Source organism: Myotis brandtii, unplaced genomic scaffold (assembly GCF_000412655.1).
Source record: "Myotis brandtii unplaced genomic scaffold, ASM41265v1 scaffold69, whole genome shotgun sequence".
NCBI lineage: Eukaryota > Metazoa > Chordata > Mammalia > Chiroptera > Vespertilionidae > Myotis > Myotis brandtii.
Genome location: NW_005370700.1, coordinates 1,308,445 through 1,326,091, shown reverse-complemented (window position 1 = coordinate 1,326,091; position 17,647 = coordinate 1,308,445). Strand labels below are relative to the sequence as shown.

The 17,647-nt window shown below is 41.7% G+C and overlaps 1 protein-coding gene across 4 annotated transcripts in view; it reads right to left on the bottom strand.

Annotated features, from left to right (window-relative positions):
* Positions 1–1,237: 1,237 nt before the first annotated feature.
* The window catches only part of RNF152 (ring finger protein 152), a 70,647-nt gene continuing 54,237 nt past the window's right edge, over positions 1,238–17,647 (bottom strand). For 3 of the 4 annotated variants that reach the window (XM_005881797.2, XM_005881795.2, XM_005881794.2), the window contains one exon: positions 1,238–6,053. In XM_005881797.2, coding sequence (XP_005881859.1) covers positions 5,292–5,903 — 612 coding nt within the window. In that variant the 5' untranslated portion in view covers positions 5,904–6,053 and the 3' untranslated portion in view covers positions 1,238–5,291. Of the gene's footprint in view, positions 6,054–6,180; positions 6,203–17,647 lie in introns of those variants that run through there. The other variant, XM_014529647.1, reaches the window with a different exon arrangement.

Sequence of the window (17,647 nt, the reverse complement as noted above, 5' to 3'; positions counted from 1 at the left end):
ATCTAAATTCAACATTGTATAACCCACAAATTGGAAACATGACAAACAACATTTTTACTTGGTTTTTAACTCGTATTACTGTTAAATTGTGTATCTACATATATATCTATATTTATATGTGAATCAATTGTCAGAAAAATCAATGGCTTAAATATCCACTTATTTTTAAAAAGTGTTTCATGTTGAACAAAATTCAGCAACTAATCATCATCACTTTTGAAGTAGACTACTATTTTCAAAACAGTTACCGAATTATCTTGACTATCTCACTCTTCTTTGGAGTTTGTTTTGGTAAGGATTATTCTGTGGGTGATATTTTACTGAGAATGATGGAAATGGTAAGGAACAGCTCCTTTCTTCTAGGTCAAGGATGACAGAGCAATTGACTGATGACTCGTCTTGTGTGGAAACAAAATGCTGACGGATTAGCAGCAGCATTTTTCTCTGAGAAGAAATTCAAATCTTTTGCATATCACTCCTCCAACAACTTTTGCACCTCTAACTTCCTTGTAAGTCTAACAAAAAGCTATCATTTTGGCAAAAAATAATTTTTAGTAATTTTCAAAAACAAGCTAAAAAAGAACGGTCAATGCCCATTGATGAGTTCTTCCGGGAGGAGGGGGGACAGTCAAGGGGGTCCCGATTCAATTCTGCTAATTAGAAGCAAATGCATTTGGTTTACATTATATTCTAAAAACAATTAAAAACAGACTAACCAATTTTGACACAGCATGGGTTTTCAAATAAAGCAATGGGAACTTTTAAAGTAAAAATCTAGAGTGGAATACTGTACTATCAGGAAGCGTCTGATCTTTCTATGAATATATATATATATATCAAACTGAATTTTCTGCTTCCACTTACTCACTTAAAAAGCAATTTTAGTAACTTCCATAGGTAATGTTTTTAATGTTTAAAAAAAAAAAGTGTCTTTGTGCCAGGCTGCAAATCTTCTATTCTTTCCATGATAATGAAAATAAAATGCAAGACTAAAACAATGTCAAATCTGACTCTAAAAATAGTACCTATGTTTTAGTCTGGCAAATGAAAAATGATGCCCACATATGCCCACACCACATACAATAACAAACTGGAAGACTTCAAGGGCAAACAAAAACACTCTTTATGAACACTGTGAAACATGCTTGCTCTTACACCTCACACCTTACTAATGTAGCAGTGAAGTCTGTGTAAGATGCTGGAAGTGAAGAGAGATTTCATTAGGCTTTTTTTTTTCCCCCCACAGTAACATTTACTTTTTGGCCATAAGACCCTAAACACATTTTCACAGTTACAGGTCATGCATAACTTGCAAGTCGAATGTTTTACAGCTACTGTGCAACTACTATTTTTGGACAATAAATTCACATGCAGCAAATGATCCCAGAAAAGGGGCTTCATAAAGCACTCTAAGCTTCACTGATTGTGCTTTGACCCAAAGTATCTAAGTAATAACCCCAAGGGCAATCAATGAATTTTTACTATCATACTTGAGATCATATACTTTTTAAATCCAGAAAGGTTTGTTTTTAGTCAACTGCATGTTACTACTAAACCACAAACTGTCTTAGCCTTACTCTGTTACTCCTAACACTCTGATGCTAGATATCATTGTACAACCATCCAGAATTGTGCTATCCAATGTGTTAGCCACTAACCACATGAGCTCCTAAATTTAAATAACTTAAAATTAAATACTAAAACACAAAATCCAGTAACTCAGGAAACTAACCCCATTTCAACTGCCTATAGCCAATGTGGCTAGCGGCTACTGTATTGGACTGCATAGGCTACATAATATTTCCATCATCACAGAAAGTTCCACTGAGCAGTGCCAACCTAGAAGATCCCAAGGGCTGCATCCTCATTGGTTTAACCTTCAAGGGATCCACTATTCGGTCGTGAGCAAGATTAAACTTAATTATATATTTAAAGAAAATACCTTAAAGCTTTCTGATCATAAAGTATGACTAGAACTAAGAAATGATTTGCCTTTTCATCACAACTTATGCCCCAGGTTATTGTACAAAAAAATGTTCCAAAGACAATGCTTTTTGATAGCCTACTTGGCTCTACTTAACATATTAAGCATTCTCTTGCTTAGGTCAAGATCATTAATAAAGGTGAAAATTCATGCTTCTTATAGTTTACTATTTACACAACACTCGTCCTTTACACAGAAGGGAAGGATGGAGGGAAACCAATGGCTTGCAATTTTAAAAATTCAAATGACATGGTTTCTTTTAAACTTCTGTAACTCATCCCCTAAATCAACCTTTCTTTCATTTCCTAGAGAGGTAGATGCTAACTAAAATGAATACCAGTATAGAAAGCTACACACACACACACACACACACACACACACACACACTTTAAAGCAAAAGTTGAGTTAGTAAAGGGTATTCATCCACCCTGAAGATCATGCAGAGCCCATGACAGGCCTAGGAAGAAGTACAAAGTTCTTGTCTCCCTTTTGCTGCAGAATTTCAAGCAGCTCTATCAGTCTGTGGGCCTCAATGGACTCACCTACAAATGAAGCCACTGGAGGTTGCTTTCAACTCTAACTTTCTGTGCTTTCAGCTGTGACTTTTTTATTGATATGCAACTGTCAATGCTGGCCGATTGTGCCACTGGACTTTGGTCACATGGGGTCGATGAGTTGTTAGTGTTATGGGTCAATGCCAGAAGAGGCCAGAGTAATGGGATGCCAAATACCATTAAAACATCAAGTCCATAAAAGTTCTATCTGGCAGGCTAAGACATCACACACACACACACACACACACACACGTACACCCTAACAAACAGGTGCACAAGTAACTGTAGGCAGAATTCATTCAAACAGTGTTTTTTATGTCAGTAAGACTCACATAGAAAATTCTGCTTTTGGTTGTTATTGTTATCCTAGGTTGTAAAGTCAAGGTTCTATCACGGAGCTGATAAACTTTGCACTGCTTAATTGCAGCTCTAGCATCGGATTGTTTTTAAGTAAAAGTTACGTGAATGGTAACTTGACTCAATATTTTTACACTAAGAAACACAGGGCGCTGTACTGTCACATACTTTAGTGTCTGTATATAACCTACTTAACACATAGAAGTCTATCAAATACTACACTACACGGCCGGTCATTTCGTACTGTACATAAACATATGTAGATATCATTTACAAAATTAATTGGAATATGGCATGGCTTAAAATTGCAAGGGTAAAGTCCATTTGAAATATAGTGTTCTTAATGCAACATTTCTGTGTTTTTGGTGTTATTTTTTTCCCCCAAAAGGAATAGAAATTGGGTCAGATGTGCATTACAGCAGCCTGGTTCAGTTGGAGAAATTGACACTAACCCAACAGTATATTATGTTACATAATAGAGGATAGCATTCAGCTAATATGATACCTAAATTATTAATACCAAATAAATCCTAGATTTTTGTATAATGCCCAATAGCTTACACAATAAAATGGCATTTTAACCTAATATCTAGTTTGAGCTTTCAAATACATTTCCTAAAGGTCTTATGAAAAATTTGAAAGATTTGAAAAGCCCGAGTTCATATTTTTTTTTATTGAATCCTCACACCAATGAACAGTGTTGGCTCTGGATTCTAGTCATTATATTGTCATTTTATCTCTCCTAATTTCCATCACTTTAATGTGCATATTTTGTGCTGCTTGAAGGTCATAGCTAGCATATAAGTAAATTAAATTGTCTCCATCTTAGAGGGTTATTTCCAGCTTTGCTTTTTGGAGCCAGTCACTGCTTATCTTCCTCTCCCCTATTTTCATGGATTCAATGGAACATAAACAGATATTTATGAGAGGAGTCCTTGTCACATACCACTTGCTTCAGGAATGTCATAAAGGAAATTAGAAGAGGACTGTAAAGCTCACAGCTATTTACACACACACACACACACACACACACCCAGCATAGGAATTCGTCATTTCATCTAGCAAATCTTTCTTTGTGAGCATCTACAGACCATTACCCACTTAAGAATTTAGGATGAACTGGTCCATTTAAATTGAGAATGTGAGTTCTAGGTTTACCTCACCACTTTTCTCAATAAAAACACATTTCCAGATAGAAGAGATATTCTTACTTATACAACAAAAGGAAACTGGAATTCAGAATGGTTCAACTCTCATGGAACAATAATCTCTTTCAAAAAATAACTGTGGACTGTCTATTAAAATGCCAGTCCAGGTTTATCATCGGTTAACAACACTCGTGACTATTACAATATTCCCAAACTGGGAGAAAAGACAGAAGGTTCTGTTACTCTCCATTTGTGACTCACAACTCGACTGCACAAAAGAGGAGCAGGTGTTGGAAGTGACGAGTGTGTGACTCCTCACTGAGTGGGTCCCAGTGCCCAGGAGGTAGGTGGCACCGTTTCAGACCCTGCACTCATTCATGCCTACTGAGTCTTACCACCAAGATTCTTCTGTAAAGATTCAAAACCCGAGGTAAACCGAATTACACACACATATAAATACACAATATCTACATTTAAAATTCTTATTTTGTGAGATGGCTTGAGAAAAATTGGCATATAGTTTTCCTGTGGGATTAGGCATTTCTCATCATTACTCAGTTTATTGCTCCCCTGTTGAGCTTTCCATTTAATAAACACATATCAAGCTCTAATTACAAGGGATGAAAAATGAAGGAACACGACAAACAAAACACAATACATCGGAAACACTTGTTCAAATAGTTTCTTCAAAAAACGACGATCCGCTTAACTTAGTTTAATTCGGGCGCCATTCAGAAAGTATAAAAAGCCTTAGCAACTAAGTGAAGACTGGGTTTCGTTTGTAAAAGGAAAGAAAACAGCACTGCGTGTCGTCACTGAATTGGTCATGGATTCATTCTCAGGTTGGATTCTACTTGTACACATAGCATCTTGGTTTTAATCTACCACATGTAGAGAAGATCACATCGTATGCACTTGCACAGGTCAACATCTAAGTAGAATATGTCTATCTCATCACGTGACTTTGAAAAATCATAAGTTACAGTCCATTTTATAAATGACTACGAGGATGCATGCAATCGCCTTCGAAGCTGCGCCATCAATGCTCAGAGCTTCCCGTCTGGCATCTTTGTTGAGACCTCACATTCTGCCCCTCCGTGTCTGTCTTGGGTTAATTAACTGGCAGCCCGGAGGCCAGCGCTCGGCACCAAATGATCAGCGTCGCCCCCATCTTCTCACCCGAGTTCCATCATCAACGCCTGCTCCACCCCGAGTTGGCACCCACCAGTCACACCCCCGCAGCCCGCTTCAGCCACAGGATATCACAGTGAAGCGCTTGGAAATGCAAGACATGTTGTGGAGCACGATGCCCAGCAGGAAGACCAGGACGCAGGCCACCAAGATCACAGTGCACACCCCCGACCAAGTGGAGCTTTTCACCACGCCCCGCCGGTCTGGCTCCTCCTCCGCTGCCTCCGGGGGAGCCCCGCCTTGCAGAGGCTGCTGCTCCGCAGGGATGGTCACCACAGTGACTGGCTTCTGCTGGCTCCCGGGCAGCAGGCGGCAGCCCATGTTTCCGGGCAGCAGCGCGCGCTCCTTGGAGATGGGAAGGGGCAGCATGTAGCACCCGTTGCTGGGAAGTTTGATGAAGACCGGGGTGTGCTCGGAGGCGTGCGGGATGGCGATAACGCTGAGGACCTCGGGGTCATCGGGGAGCTGTGACACGGAGAAGCCCGGAGGCAGCTTGGTGATGCCTCGGCACCACGGGCACCTCACGTCCTTCTGGCTCGTCCTCATCTGCTGGAGGCACACCGAGCAGCAGGTGTGTTTGCAATCCAGCAACTTGGGCCTTCGCCGGGGACTGTAATAATTGAAACAGATCTGACATTCCAGCAAGGAATCTTGGGAGAGCGTCTCCATCGTGCACTGGGAACAGGAAGGTCAAGGCCACAGGGAAGAAGCTTGCCCTCAGAGGCCGCTGCTCCAGCACCTGCCTTCTCTGAGGCTTCCCAACGTCGTGAGGTGATGGGGGAGCTCACAGGCATCGAGCATGCTCAGGTGTGTTCATTTCTGAAGGAGACAAAAAAATGCAGACAAGTTAGTTACTTCAAACAAGCTGAGACGGCAGCATATCTGACGGATTTACACCACTGCTCAAAAGTCTTGACACTAGGTCAAACGCTTAAAACTGCCCCACCTGTGAGACCGTAGGATTCCTGTAATGTCCAGTGGCCGGTGAATGGCTTATCACAGGCGGCTTGTCATGGCACATACTTTGCTCATTTCTAAAGGCACAGATGCCTCTGGGGTAGATGGGTACACAGTGCCCCCATATTTCATAAAAGGGGGCGACTGTTTGTTTTGTATATTTCAGTGGACCTGGATTATTCTTCTAATACATCAGAGAAACTCTCTTGCTTCCAATAAGTTTGCAGAATTTTCTGAAAGTAAATTTCTTTCCTTCAATCTTCTGACCTTCTTTCGCTGACTCTCCTCCTCTTGTAGGTACTCATTGCCAAATGCAGCCAACTTACAACCCAAGTACTTTGTGTAACTAACTTGCCCCTTTATATGGGTTAGGCCTGTTCCTCTCTCATAGGTCACTGGAATGATGCCAAGAACACACACACAGGCATCTGTTATCTTTTCCACCAAGTCCTTTGAACCAAGGTAATTCTTGTCAATTGGTTCCAAAAGAGACAAAAACAAAACAAGACACAAAGTACAAGACATCACAACCAAAACCACCAGCAGCAATGAACCTTCAGGCAGCCGGGGTCACAAAGGCACACAGGACCATGAATATTTTTCAGGCAGTTCTATTCATTTCGCTCCTACGTAGGCTTGTACCAAGTAAGATGACCACAAGCAAAGACTATTAATGAACTGATCCTAATCAAATATCATATAGTGAAAGGTTGTCAGAAGACTGGCAGGCAGCCTTCGCCATAAAAACAGGAGCACAGTGTTAGCCTCCTGGTGTGCACCAGAAGCAGAGTAACTGGGTATCACTTAACTGGGGCTGGAGGAACCCCTTAGTGCTCCAGCGGTGGCAATAAAGACTGCCCAACTCCATTTCCTATTGAAAGCATTCAAATGTGTCTCTGGATGGAGCCATCATTCTGAAACGAACTACTCAACCACTATTGTAGAAATAATTGCTAGTCCTGGAAGCCCACCCACACACAGAGGCAGGAGCTAATGACATAGAAAAGCTCTTTCATGTTTTTCTTAAAAAGCGAACCTTCTTTTTCTTTTCTTTTTTTAAAATATATTTTTATTGATTTTAGAGAAGAAGGGAGAGGGAGAGAGAGATAGAAATATCAATGATGAAAGAGAATCATTGATCAGCTGCCTCCTGCACATCCCCTACTGGGGATCAAGCCTGCAACCCAGGCATGTGTCCTTGACCGGAATCAAACCTGGGACCCTTCAGTCCCCAGGCCAATGCTCTATCCACTGAGCCAAACGAGCTAAGGCGAACCTTTTTTTTCTAACTTCCTCTGTGAAGTTAAGAATGCACAAGATGCCACGTGTTAAAGTCAAAATTAAGAAGAAGTTTAAAGTAAAAAAAAAAATCACTGATAAAAATTAACAGTGATGCCCTGGCTGGGTGGCTCAGTTGGTTGGAGCATCATCCTGTACACCAAAATGTGGGTTCGATCCCCCCTGGTCAAGGCATGTATGGAAGGCAACGTGTCTCTCTCTCTCTTTCTCTCTCTCTCTCTCTCTCTCTCTCTCCTCTCTCTCTCTCTCAAAATCAGTAGAAATGTTTCCTCAGGTGAGGATTAAAAAAAAAATTACCAGTGACAATCAAGAGAGCAACATATTTTAAAAATATTTTAGCTGTAGTAAGAGCCCCTACATTACATTATTAAAAGTAAAATATAGCAATATAGCATTCAGAAAGTTCATATCATAATAAACTATTTATTCATCCACTGATTCAAGAAATGTTTATTGAATAATTAAAATTCACTAAGAGTAGAACTTTAATGTTCTCACCAAAAGGAAAAACAAAGAATATAAACATGTCAGGTGACATATATGTTAATCAGCTAGATGGGGGGAATCCTTTCACAATGTATACATTTACCAAATCACCACACTGTACACTTTAAATATCTTATAGTTGTATTTGTCATTCAATTTGCCACAATAAAGCTGAAAAAAATAAAAAAGAGTATCTATCATGCACAAATCCAGCTACTGTAGGATATGAAGAAGAATCACACCCTAACCGGTTTGGCTCAGTGGACAGAGCGTCGGCCTGCGGACTGAAGGGTCCCAGGTTCAATTCCAGTCAAGGGCGTGTACCTTAGTTGCTGGCACATCTCCAGTAGGGGGTGTGCAGGAGGCAGCTGATTGATGTTTCTCTCTCATCCGATGTTTCTAACTCTCTATCCCTCTCTCTTCCTCTCTGTAAAAAAATCAATAAAAAATATTTAAAAAAAAAAAAAAAGAATCAGCCCCAAATCCAACACTTAAGCAATTTAAAGTTAGGTAAGAATGACTATATATTTTTCTCTTCCTTTCATTTATTCATTAAATTTTCATTGAATATCTACCATGGTTCAAGCATGATGGTATTTGTTTTTGTTCCTTGTAGCTAAGACCTTGTCACTGCCCATAAGAAGCTCCCAGCCTGAAAGGACTCAGCAGTTATAAACACAAAGTGCTGTGTGACATACAGGAACTGGAGGAATCAGGGACTAGTCTGGATTATGGAGAGGATTTAGACATGTAAAATCAGAGGACAGGTCCTTTTCAGGTCAGAATCAGCCCGAGCAAAGGAAAGGAGGTGAGCAACCACAGGATTATTTCTATATAGCAGGTGTGGCACTGACTAGGGGATTTTTTTTCTAACAAGAGTAACTGAAAGATCCCATCTCTAAGAGTTTTCTAGTTTTAGCTCTTACTTTGAGGTTTTTGATACAGATACCTGTTAAAGAAACAAAGTTCTCACAAAACCTGCAAGCACCCTCCCACAGGCGCAGGCAGGGACAGCAGGTCCTACAGGGAGAGAAGAGATGAGCATAGCCAGGCCTATGTCAAGGGCATGTACTTTGATGGGGCCACTTCCTCACTGGCCAAGCAGGGAGGATGGAGTTGTGGCTGAAGGTCAAGTGAGTTCAGAATCCACATACTGCCAGGCAGTGAAGGACTCAGTGCCAGTCCCGACTGACTGTCCCTGCTACGCTGTGTGTGACCTGCCCAGAGGCACTTCGGGCTCTCAAAGAACTGCCCTTTCAAACAGATTGGGAGGAATGAGCGTTCCCCTTGGCCCTGCCCCAAGACCTGCCACACCTTCCCCCCCGCCCCCCCAACAAAACCAACATGCAATTTTACTCATGAATTTATGTTCCGAGTAATGTTCACTTAATTGCTGTTAAGCTTTCTTCAAATTAGATTATACTACTCAAATTTCCAACTCCATCCAAGTAAGCTCTAACCCTTACCATACAGGCTGAACACAAAAGCAGAACGGTGACACAGCTCCGTGCTCAACCACTCAAGCCACTTTGACAGCAGCCTCTCTGATTATTCACCGATTTGATCTCTACTAAGCCAGTTGGTACTGCATTCCAGTTTGCTTTCTGGAGCATAACCAGTAATGATGATGATTCGTTAGGTTAAGAGAAGAACATTTATGAGACTATGGACCGAAGCTAATGATGAATCATTCGTCCTCCCTTTCATCATAAACTCAAAAGATGTGAGTCAATATAGAAGAAAGAGAATGGAAACAAGGGCCACATTAGCTAGAAAAGAAAACTCCAAGTTCATAGTCAAAGACACAAGCACACACCAGTGACTGCTTTAGAAGCCTGTGTTTGGCAAGATGGGATGCCTAAATACTCATTAAATTTAAAAGGAAAGAATACTTTGCTGGAATGTATAAGAACAAGTATACACTGAAATATACTGGAACAATATTTAAATGTCACCACAATTTATTTTGAAAGATCCTAAAGTAAAGAGCAAAGAGAAAAACAGACCACCAAAAGGGAGGGCATTCTCAAAATAATTATGGCTTACAGGATAGAACTTATAGCTTCATAAAACGGTACTTAGTTTCATATATAATATCAATTGTACCATATGCAGATAACAGGCTTTGACTAATCATTGAACTCAATATTAATACATGCCTTGGTTTTAAAATACTTTTAAAAACGAATGGAGATGTATTTACATGGGGGAGGAGTGATTTGGGGGGGAAACTGTCAAAACCCAAAGGGGTCTGTATTGCTGCTACTGTTTGGGGCAATAGATATCTGGCACTTTATAACATTACATATTTCCACAAAATAAAAATTCTTTTAAATACTTTAAATTGATTTTTAGATAGAAACATCAATGTGAGAATAAAACACAGATCAGCTGCCTCCTGGATGCCCCCTACCAGGAACTGAGTCCATAACCTGGGTATGTGCCCTGACCAGGAATAAGCCAGCAACCTTTTGGTGCACAGGATGACACCCAACCAACTGAGCCACACCAGCCAGGGCTAAAATTTCTTCTTTAAAAAACAACAACAACAAACTCTGTTATTTTAAGCATCTTTATAAAAGGTGTGAATATGACTTTAGTGACTGGTAAAATCACAAAGGTCTCCAACACTGAATTTTTATAAACTCTATTGCTTTTAGAAGTCCAGGCATGAGGGGGAGGAAAAAAAGCCAATGAAATAAATAATCCAGAGCGTTCTACTCTTATAATCTTTCACTATTATACTCTTTCAAAGACTCTTCATACATCCTGATTTAGGTTTGCAACATAGCATTAATTATGGAGCCTCAGAACTGTTGCAAGAACTGATATTGATTACACCTGTCTGACCTTGAATTTTTCCATTTGATGATCTAAATGAGGACCTTAAAATTCAATGGTTGTGGTGAGAAAAATCTCAGTCAGATATGAAACTAGACACTCTACTATTTTTCTTATACTGTTGAAACAGCATGTCTTTCTGATGCAGGCCATTTCCTTCATTCTTCGAGAAAATGTAAATATTTGAAATGGGATCAGACAAAATAATTACAATTCCATTTAACTTGGTATTTCAGCTGGCGAGACCACTTAGTTATATTAGACATTAGTAAACACTTGGGTTAGTGGCAAGAAAGGGAATGGCTTGGTAGGATAGATGTCACTGACTTTTGGTCCTCTGGTAGCACAGAGCGATCCGTTCAGGGCACAACTGCCTAATCCATTTAGAGCACAATTGGTGTAACTACTGTCTTTGTGTTAATGGGGAAGGCAGCAAATTCTGACACATCTCAAATGAGAATTCCATTGGCCAGTCTCTAATATTTGCACTGTTTTCTCCTATGAGCATCCTGGCTGGCTGTATTTGATGGTGCAAAGAATCCAGAAAGTGAAAATTGTCCTAAAAGTCTTGAATGACCATGGGGGATGGGGCAGGGGATGGTGACAGTGCTGGAGGCAGACTGGCCCAAGTGGGACAGAGATCAATGGTGAAACAGACAGAGAGCAGCAGATGGGTCAGAATGCCAAAGTCAAGGGGACTTGCTACTAAAGGATTGGCCAAGTGGGACATCCACTGGCCTGACAGGCCTGACCACAACGTAGGTGCCATACCTGCCTATCTGCATGTGCTGATTCTGCTGCTGCAAAAATACAGCTAACCAGGCAGCTTAAACAAAACCACAGTCTCCAGAAATGTATTTACTCAGGAGTATTTCATTGAGTCGAGTCAGGAAAAAGGATGAATGAATGAGTCATCCACAGTATAGTGATGTGTATTTAAAAATCAAAGAATATTGGAATGAAGACATTTTAAGGAATTAAAGATAAATTTCAGTATTGTTATGAGTGAAGATAACCACTGTTTTTTTTGTTGGTTTGTTTGTTTTAATATCTATCAGGTAATTATTACTATTAGAGAACAGGAGGTGAGGATTTTAGCTCTATTTCCACCTAGGTGTATAGGTTACCTTGAGAACAGGAGGTGAGGATTTTAGCTCTATTTCCACCTTTAGGTGTATAGGTTACCTTAAACAAATCAACTCTCTGTGCACCACTGTGTCCTTATCTGTGAGGGCACTGAACTAGGTGATCCCTAGAGTATCATCTAGTAAAAATAATCTATGACCTAAGTAACTGCTAAACACACTCCTGGGTTTCTGACAGCAAGACAAGAGCTGTCAGGCTGATTGTTCTATACTAATTATACCTGACAGATAATTTATAAGTAATCTCTGTTAATGATCTCAAAATGCATATTGACATGAGCTATTGAGCATCTAAATAAATGGGAGGCAACTTACACTAGAAGCTTCTTCCTTATGCTTTTGGTTTAATGAATGAGTCTAATTAGCACTAACACCCTAACAAAACCAGCCACAACTTTGATGGTAGCAACAATCAAAAGAATAACTATTTTATGTCTAATCAACAACCTTCTCAGATCAAGTAAGATATGTCCATTACCTAAACTTGCTAGTAGGTGAAGGTGGTCCCAACTCTCCCTTGAAAAGAAGCCTGTGTGGCTGCCCAGCTTCTACGGAGGCCAAGGTTAACACGGGCATTAATCAGACACACTGCTTCACCTTCACTTGCTCCGGTCACCCAGTGACAGCGAATAAAAAGTTGTGGACAGTCATGAAAGCAGGGAAGAGATATAAAAGACTGTCAGGGGATCCCCTGGCTCCCTGGAGAGAAGGGACGATAAAAGATACCATCAGACAGACCAACAGGCAGAACAAAGGGAAAATGATCAATTGCCCCAACTCTTCGATTTCTGAGCAGAGCTGAAGGAACTGACGAGTCAGGCACAGAAGTAAAGCCAAAAAAAAAAATAGAAAACAAATAAAAATGCTAAGTCTTCCCAATGGTTGGGCATCTACTAGGGCAAAATACGATGTGGGAGGAAAACCAGTATTTACTGGGACCCCACCATGTGCCGAGCATTGCTCAAGGCACCAGGGACATGATGGCAAACAAATATCTGACCACAAGGAGCCTGGATGTGCAACCTGAAGGAAGATCATGCAAAGGGAACCATCGGGAAGGAGGAAAGGCAGACAGAGCACTGAGGGAGACTCTTCATCAGGTGATCAAATATTTTCAATTGACCCTGCAGAGGGCTTAGAACCACTAAGCAAAGCATAGTCATGACCTGTTAGAGCCAGAAAGGGTATTGGAACCCAAGGAGTTCATTGTTACTTCCACTGCAGAGACACTGGAGAGCAAGAAAGGACACCCACATTTTCTTTATTTGATTAAGCATCACATCTGACCTATGTCGGCACCAACCATGGCAGCAATGGGGCCCTGAGCCTCAAGATGGTAGCTCAAGGCAGTCTTAAGACAGCCCAACTCGGGGCTGTCCATGAAGTCATTGTTGGCTGGAAGGGTTTGGGAGCCTGAAGTTGTGAGACTCTCCCAGGAGGCAAGCTCCTTGGGGAGCAGGACTCTCTCTGCTGCTATTCTCCCTGGCCCTGCCCTGCTCTCCGAAGGCCCAAGCTTCCAATGTAAATATTGAATTTTCATAATACAAACCACACATGTGCAGTCCTCACCACAGATTCTAGCGCAAACTGAAACCTTAAGGCAATTTGCTTTTAAATGTTTTCCTGTTACATTTTACCTATGTCAGGGATCCACAACTTTTCTGTAAAGGGGCAAGCAATAAGAATTTTAGGCTCTTAGGCTTCGCAGATACTCTTTGCCATCAAACTGTGCAAGCAGTCCTAGATAACAGGCAACATGTCAAAGATCAGGCAGGGCTACATTCCAATTAAACTGTTTACAAAAACAGGCCGCAGCTGGATTTGGCCAACAGGCCATCATTTGCTGATCCCAGAACTCTGTAATTTCTCATCAGCCCTGCCTTTAATCCCCTAAATTCAGTATATTACTCTGGAGACACCAATCCTCCAATTAACGTATTGCTCTAACATGAATCATCTCACCTGAATTTCCTGTCAAGCTACAGAATGCAAAACATTTTCATAGTTATTTAGAGGAAGCGATAGGAAATATCAGCTTTACAGATGCAATGTCTTTTCCGGTGACCACTTCCAGATAACTGGAGCAAAAAGAGCTGAGCGAAGTACATTAACACGCCATCATTTGCCGGTCCCACCAACAGCAAGTACTAAGACCATTAGTAAGAAATATAGACAGAGTTGCAAACTTTCCTTCACACTTAGAAATACAAATCTAGCCCTAGCTGGTTTGGCTCAGTGGATAGAGTGTTGGCCTGCAGACTGAAGGTCCCAGGTTCATTTCTGGTTAAAGGCACATACCTTGGTTGCAGGCTCCATCCCTGGCCGTGGTTGGGGCACATGCGGGAGGCAATCAATTGATGTGTAGTTCTCACATTGATGTTTTCCTCTCTCTGTCTCTCCCTCTCCCTCCCACTCTCTCTAAAAATCAATGGGAAAATATCTTTGAATGAGGATTAACAAAAAGAAAATAAAGGAAAAGAAATATAGATCTATTTCTTCAATGAGCACTGACTCTAGAATTCATTATGACAGCCCCAGATTAAAGGCAACCCTCTGTTGGATGGAACTTCAGATCCTCTGAACTTTGGATACCACTCCTGCGTCCATGTGCATAGTTATGGCAGGCCACAAAGCAGCTGAACAAATTTAGATTTGGCAGGTTAATCTCCACTCTACAAGGCAGCCAGCACCTTCTGGTGGCTCACCTTTATCCAGAAGGGACATTGGGTAAATTCCCCCCACACAGGGAGCATCCCTTCAAAGTGCCTCTGAACATTTTTTTTCTTACGACTTCTTCAAATTACCCAGAGAACATTCTATATTAAACACTTGAAAAGAATGGTACATTAAAAACCTGGTAGGTTTTACAGATATTTCCTTAAATAAGTCTATTCAAAAGCCATTCATAAGATCGTTCTCTTTGAGCAGAGTGTTTATTGCTGCAATCTCCCTCCCTCCCCTCAATATCCATGATTCATCGCAGGAGTTGAGCCTCCAACTGAAGTTGCAAAGATTTCCTACAGGCATTTGGTACTGAAATTACACGCTGTGGGGAGTCAGCTGTCAGTCTGCTCATTACTTTAGTTTTTTCTCCCTCCCAGCTGCAGTAACTCAATGAGGGTTGATTTTCCATTTAGGCAAGGTAAGAGGTAAAGAAAAAGAGGACAAAAATATTGAACAGTGCTGCAATCAAATGCCACCAGTCATTAATCCGTCTTTCTAAACAAATAATAAATCCCAAAGATTTCCCCTCTTGCTTCTATTTAAGTCAACTTTGAGATAAAATTCATCAACAATATAATGCAGTATTTTAAGCGTACAGTTCAATGAGTTTTGACAAATGTACATAGCTGTGCAACCACTATGCTAATCAAGCCATTTCCATCACCACAAAAGGTCCCTTAGTGCCTCATTGGTCCATTCTGCCTACTCCGATTGATCCCTCCGCCCATCTACTTTCCATCTTTAAATTTATTTGTGTATTTAAAACACTACCTATGGGTTCTGGTTTAGGGGAAAATGGTAATATTCAGAGCATACTGTCGCATGGCCTAGGACTGTGATTTTAGAAATAAGGTATTCAACTTCACCTTCATATTTCCCAGAGAAAACACTAGTATAACAAATCCCACTACGAATGCATTCATTCAAATATGTATTGAGTACAAGGCACTATTCTAGGTTTGGGGGAATCTAAGAAAACGATGGGGCCCTTCCCCTGCAAAGACAGTCATGCCAATAACTGAAGACACGCATATGCAAAAGAACAGAGGCCTAGATGAGGCAGAGTGAGGGAGTGTGAGTAGGAGTGGGGACCAGAGCCTGGAATCTCCAGCAAGTGACTCAAGTATCATTCGAGTGATAGCAAAAGCACCTGCCTCATAGGCTGTTCAGAGTAAAGTGCATTAACATATGTGCAGCACCTAGAACAGTACCTGGATGTTCCTGGTACGATGGGTGAGGTAGGAAAGAGAAGGCCAGTCTGCATGCCACGCAAGGCGGTGGGGTTGGAGCCGTTCTGACTCATCAACCAATGAAGTAGACAGTCCTCCTTCCCTCCACAATCCGAGTCCAGGGAAGAAGCAGGTGAAGAAACAGGTGGAGGGTAAAACATGGCCTCGGGCCTTGTTCCAAAGCAATACTGGAGGGAACAGCAGGGCCCCAAATCTGAAATGGCACTTCCTCCACCTTCTGGTCCTAATGAACAGAGCAGCTGTCCCTGACAGGCCAGGTCACTAGGTGGCCACAGGGGCAGAGAGCAAAACCTGACCCGCAGGAGGACAGATAGGCCTGGGAGGGAAAGGGAAAGGACAGGAGGGGGTTTGGGGAGGAGGAAGGGTGCAAAACGGGGTCCTTTCCCTCCTCCTTCCATCCTCAGTGAGGGTACTGAGCAATGAGGCCCCGGGAGAGGGCAGAAGCACTACTTCTTATCTGGTGGGAAACCAAGGAATAGAAGAGGGGCCCCTCTCCTTCCCACTGGGCATGTTTTATTTTTATTTTTTAATATATTTTATTGATCTTTCACAGAGAGGAAGGGAGAGGGACAGAGAGTCAGAAACATCGATGGGAGAGAAACATCGATCAGCTGCCTCCTGCACACCCCCCACTGGGGATGTGCCTGCAACCAAGGTACATGCCCTTGACCGGAATCGAAACTGGGACCCTTCAGTCCGCAGGCCCATGCTTTATCCACTGAGCCAAACCGGCCAGGGCCCCACTGGTCATGTTTTAGACTGAACCCTGTAAGGAGTAGGACCTGTCAATCATACCTGCATTATCAATATCATTTTTAAAATAATTTTAACCATATGAAAGTGTACAATTCAGTGGCAGTAAGTACATTCATCCTGTTGTAAACATCATCACTATTTCCAGAACTTTTTCATCTTCCCAACAGAAACTCTGGGCCCATTAAACACTTAAGTCCCCACTTCCCTCCTCCCTCCAGCCTCCATCCTGCTTTCTGTCTCTATGAACTTGCCTAGTCTGGGTACCTCCTATCAGTGGGATCAGGTAATAATTGTTCTTTTGTGTCTGGCCCAGTCGCTAAATATGTTTTCAGGATTCATCCACGTTGAAGAATGGATCAGAATGTCATCCTTTTTTATATCTGAGTAATATTCCCATTGTGCATAATTTTTTTAAGCCTCACCCAAGAATGTTTTTATTGGTTTTAGAGAGGAAAGGATAAAGAGAAACACTGACCGAAACCAAGATGACGGCATAGGTAAACACCTGAAATTGCTGCCTCGCACAACCACTTCAAAAATACAACTAAAAGACAAAACGGACATCATCCAGAACCACAGGAAGGCTGGCTGAGTGGAAATTCTACAACTAGAAGGAAAGAGAAAAGCACACTGAGACTCAGAGGAGGTGCGGAAGTAAAGTGCAGAAGTATGGAGGCACAAGTGGAAAGGGCTGGCAACTGACAACACGATTGTCTTTTTCAATTGGGAGGGAGTCACAGGCTCCCGACTGCTCTGAACTTCAGTTCTGGGTGAGTCTCTGGGGACCCAGATTCATACAGGGAGAAACTGACTGTCTGGCAGTGGGCAGAACTCAGAACTCGAGGGCGGCTTTCTCTCAGAGGAACTTGCAGCGATTACGGGGACACTGAGACGCGGGATCTCTTAGGGCAGGGCTGAGGATCAACTATAGCTGTTTGCTCCGCCCTGTTGATTC